The 5,192-nt window shown below is 46.2% G+C and overlaps 1 protein-coding gene across 1 annotated transcript in view; it reads left to right on the top strand.

Moving 5' to 3' along the window:
* The first annotated feature begins 803 nt into the window (after positions 1-803).
* The window catches only part of LOC143806488 (microtubule-associated serine/threonine-protein kinase 3-like), a 30,455-nt gene continuing 26,066 nt past the window's right edge, over positions 804-5,192 (top strand). The window contains exon 1 of the mRNA XM_077287083.1: positions 804-963. Coding sequence (XP_077143198.1) covers positions 940-963 — 24 coding nt within the window. The 5' untranslated portion in view covers positions 804-939. The remainder of the gene's footprint in view (positions 964-5,192) is intronic.

The raw sequence follows: 5,192 nt of genomic DNA, 5'->3' as shown, positions 1-5,192 counted from the left end.
TGCGTGGACATCATTGCACTGTTGAGGGATTGGTGAGCTGACTTATTTTCTTCCCATTTTTTCCTTTTTCCCTATTTTTGTATTCATAGAAATTGGCATATAATCAGTAACGATTCAGATTTCAGAAATTTACCAGTATGCACCCCTCGTTTTGCTTATAAACGTTCAGTCAATATAGGAGACTTGGTGGTAAAAAAATCGCCTTACGATTAGTAACAACAACTGGATGAAAAAATCCCTTCCGCAGGGCAACTTTAAATGTGGTGGGTGCAACATGTGTCATCTACACAAAATTGATAACCCTCTAAAAATTGGTACGATACATCACACAGTGAGAGACTTTATAACCTGTAAAAGTAAATTTTTGGTATATGTAATTTTCTGTCCTTGTAACCAATTTTACATCGGGAAGACAATTAGGCCCCTAATGGTACGATTCCGGGAGCACTTCAACTCCATTCTCACAGGGAAGGGAAGAGTGCGTTTAGTCAAGCATATACAAGAAATGCATGGCGGTGATCCAAGCTCACTGAGCTTTGCTGGGCTAGAGATAGTTAAATCCCCTCAGCAAGGCGGTGATCACAATAAGCTTTTGCTACAGCGCGAAGCTCGTTGGATCTTAAGAACAAACGCACAAGGTCCCTGGGGGCTTAATGACAAATTGGATATGGCAGTCTTCCTGTAATCCGCATAGAATGCAGAGATAAAAGTTTGTTGTTGTTTTTAATTGTTTTAATTGATTGCACATGTTATATGTCTGGTGTCTAACCCTACTAAAGGAACTGACATCATAAGCACAACTCACATGGACCCGTAGAAGCGCCTGAGCGTGAAACGGCCGTCGTCCGTCTTGTCTCTGCACACTCCCCCACTGCTCCCTCCTCATGCCTTTGCCTGTATTGTGCCGTGTTTAACATGGATTGCCACGCTCAATAAAGAATGAACTACAGTGGAAGAAACCGGGTGAGTGCCGCATTCTTTCTTTATCCTCAGTCTCATGTAAACCCATGAAAAACATGTCACACAATGATGTCTTGCCATGGAATCCGCCCAACAGGTGACACAAAATAATCCGCAAACTGGTCCCTCATCCTGGTAACAGAACCTGTGGAGCGAACAGAGCTGCTGCGGTAATCCCACAAGGTTGTCTCCAATTCTTCGTCATCCAAGGAAACGGGCTCCTTTGAAAGGACAAAGTTATGGAGCACCACACATGCCTTAACAACCTCGTCTACAGTTTTGGTTTGCAGTTTGATTGCCGTCAGCAGAACTCTCCACTTTGCCGTCAATATACCAAAAGTACACTCGACTACTCTTCTTGCTCTAGTAAGGCGGTAATTAAATACCCGTTGGTACGGTTTAAGTCACGGCTACCATAAGGTTTGAGTAGGTGCGGCGAGAGTTGAAACGCTTCATCACCTACACAAACATATTCCATGGCTGGTTCACTTGTTCCCGGGAGTGGTCTGGCTGGCGGGAAATCGTATGTCTCTCCATACAGGCAACGGCCCATTGGAGAGTTTTTAAAAACTTGAGAATCGTTGGACCGGCCATAGGCTCCTATGTCCACAGCCAGGAACTTGCAGTTGGCGTCTGCTATAGCCATGAGTACGATGGAGAAGTATTTCTTGTAATTGTAGTACTCAGAGCCTGTTCCTGCCGGTATAGCAATCCTTATGCGTTTCCCGTCAACGGCACCAACACAATTTGGGAAATGGCACATTTGCTCTAACTGTTCTGCACTTCTCAACCAGATGTCCATTGATGGTTGGGGGATATACTCCGGCTGTAAAGTGTCCCAAATAGCCCGACATGTCTCCTTCACTATTCCGGAAATAGTGGAAATGCCCAGCCGGAATTGGTAATGGAGCGAAGTCAGAGATTCACCCGTAGCAAGGAAGCTGTAGAAAAAAAAAAAAAAAAAGTTAGAAAAAATTGCACAGGCCAACAACATTTTGATTTTTTTGGTTTCCTGGTAAAGTTTCAATAAATGGCACGGTGAAATTTTTTTTAGGACGGGACGCACAATAAAACCTGCATGAAACAGGTGTAAAATAGTGGAATGGCCTCAAACAATACAAAAATTACATGCTGCAGAAAATGGTACGCAATGTGTCAGCGCAGTATTGTCTGCAGCATGTAATATAACATTAAATATGAGCAATGACATAAAAAAAAAAAAGCAGTGGAATGTCCACAAAAAAAAAAAAAAACACATTCTGCAGAAAATGCAACACAATGTTTCAGCGCAGTATTTTCTGCAGTATGTTATATGACATTCAATATGAGCAATGACATTAAAAAAAGAGGCTTACCGCAGGGTCACCATCAGCCGCTCCGCCGGTGTGATGGCAAGCCTCATCCGTGTGTCCTGCCTTTGGATGACATCCCCTAGTTTTTCAAGCAAATAGTCAAAATGTTCCATCCTCATCCGTACGTAATTGTAGAATTTGTCTGGGTTGTGCCGCAACTCCAGGTACAGAGTGGACTGGACACCCCGGGTCATCCGCAGTTCATTTATCGGATGTATCCAGAGTCGTCTCCGTTGCTGCAGAAGCATCCTCCGTCTTTCTGCTGCCGCCTCCTTCTCCCGCACTATGATATCCAGGCGATTCGTCTCAAATATAACGTCAGTTACCAAACTCGCAATCCTACCAAGTACACCTTCCATCTCTGCCACTAAACTAAAACCCTCAAAGATGGGCTGTAAAAACAGTCACTATATAGTTTTCCATATTTTCCAGTAGCCAATCAAATTTGGGAGCCTCCCATTTTAAAAACGGATCCGTCGTAAAAACGGATGCAACGCATCCAGTATTTCGACGGAACCGTTTAGCGGATTTGCGACGGATCCGTCGAAATGCTGTATGCGTTGCATACGTTTTTCACTTTTGACGCATCCGTTTTTTTCTGAAAAAAGACGATTTGTGACGGTTTGCAGTTAACGCTAGTGTGAAAGTAGCCTTACTGAGGACTTCAGCGTCCGCAGTCCAGGGCACTGTTCACAGGGCTGGCTGAGTCCGGCCGGTCCGAAGGCACATCCAGAGTTCCCTTTGCAGGTGGAAATCAGTAGCCTTCCTACTAGCGCCTGGGTGTTGTAGTTCCTCCCTGCTGAGCACCACGGGATAGTCCTCACAACTGTCGTGTATGTTTCTGATGTTCTCTCTCCGTCCCCCAGATAGTATGGCTAGGACGACCCGTATGACGGGGTAGGCCTGGAGCTATTTTATAGGGACCCTAGTGACGCCCCTCTCCCACAATTTGCCTCCATTGTCTTCATTAGGTTAAAGGTTGGGCAGCCAACTTGGAATTAACTGTCCTGCCGTTGTTTGAAGTAATGCGTAGAGCCTATTACTCCCTTGGTGTTCCGGCCACCGGCTACGCGCCTCAGAAGGATGTTGCCGATCTTAAGGCACGACTCCTCCTGGTATTATCTCCTTGTGCGGTGATCTCGTTTCCCACTTCTCCACAATATACTTCGCTTCTTGTCCTTCCTTAGGATGCTGCCGCAATGAGGTGCAGGCGCAGCTCCGTAACGTTCTATCTCTTGCTAAGTCTCTGCCAGGATCCCACCCCTGACAGGGACCTCTGTCTGCAGCTCAGATGTTCCTCCTTCTCTTCCTGTCTGCCTGACAGGTCTTCTCTGGGTCTCACCCAGTCAGCTTCTTCACAACTTCCTATCCAACCCCCAGTTTTACCCGAGTGTGAGGAGTGGCCTAATAGATAGAACCTTTTGCTCCCCCTGGTGGCCGGAGTGTGAAGTGTAGTGTGTGACTGATACCTGGTCAGGTGAACTCTTTTAGTACCATCACTCCCCCTGGTGGGAGAGTGACATTACTGCAACGACCAGGACTCTGGGGCGCTGCACTTATAATACAGCCCCCTCATATAGTATAATGTAGCCACCAGAGAATATAATGTAGTCAACTGTGAGAATGCAGCCCCACCACAGAATATAATGCATCTCCCCCATAGAGTATACTGTAGCCCCCTCACATAGTATGATGTAGCTCCCCATAATATAATGCAGTCCCCTGAGAATAATGCTGTAACAATATATAGGTACTAAGGAATCTGATAGCGTGGGATAAAACCAGTCTGAGAGCAAAGCTGCAGTAAAAGATGTATTTAAACAAAACAGAAATGCAAACCAAACTAACACAGATATTCCTGCAATTGTAACGAGGTGCTCAGCACAATATAGTAAATCACAGCACAGTGGATTGCGGGACGCAACCGCTAATATGAACCAGTCCAGCAAGGATATGACGAGGGGGCAAACAAGACACTTGACAAGGAAGTCCAGTAGGTTTAGTGGAAATGCACACAGTACTTAAACTAGGGAATCCAGCAGAAGTGAAGTAGAAATGCACACAGTACTTAACGAGGAAATCCAGCAAAACTTGATCCCACTTGCGCACAGCACTTGTTTGTGGAAGTTCAATAATATGCAGGTGGTGCATTGAGCATGAAGTCCTGGTGAAAGAGGATGAAGGGAAAAAGAGGGAGAGCGCTATCTAAGCATAGTAGATAAGTACAAAACGCTCTTTGTGAGAAAAGCAACACTGGAATCTTGCTCACCTGGTGTGGTTGTGCAAAGAGGCACAACACTGGGAAAAGCTTAGCAAACAAGGGAAATCCTTCCACAGGTATGCTGCCAGTCGCAGCAGTTCCAGAGGTGAGATGCAGCTCAAAGGGGCAAGGCAGACTGCCGAGTAGTGAGCAGCTGAAGCAGGGAGTTCCCCAGAACACAGGCAGAAGCTCTGGAGCCAGCAGCACAAAATACTGAAGCACAGAACACCACATGACTCGGACTTAAATAATCAGGACAGACAGGACGTTCCATGACAGGGTGAGATCCAAGACTCCATCTTGGATCAGGGTGAACAGGAACAAGGGAAGTCCGGAATCCTTAAAATGCAGTCCCCCCACAGAATATAATGTAGCCCCCTCATAAAGTATAATGCAGCCCTCTCCACCCCCATCATTTTCCTCATCACCCCCTCCATCATTGCCTTCTCCCCCACCACCCCTATCATTCTCCCCAACCACCTCCATCACTGCCCATTCCACCACCTGCATCATTGCCTCCTCCCCCACCATCATTGTCCAATTCATGACCTCCATCATCACCTCCATCATTGCCTCCCCCACCACCATCATTGCCCATCACCTCCATCACTGCCTCCCAC

This window comes from Ranitomeya variabilis, chromosome 2 (genome assembly GCF_051348905.1).
Source record: "Ranitomeya variabilis isolate aRanVar5 chromosome 2, aRanVar5.hap1, whole genome shotgun sequence".
NCBI classification, from domain to species: domain Eukaryota; kingdom Metazoa; phylum Chordata; class Amphibia; order Anura; family Dendrobatidae; genus Ranitomeya; species Ranitomeya variabilis.
Note: the sequence above shows the minus strand (reverse complement) of the source record. Positions and strands in the feature narration are given on the sequence as shown.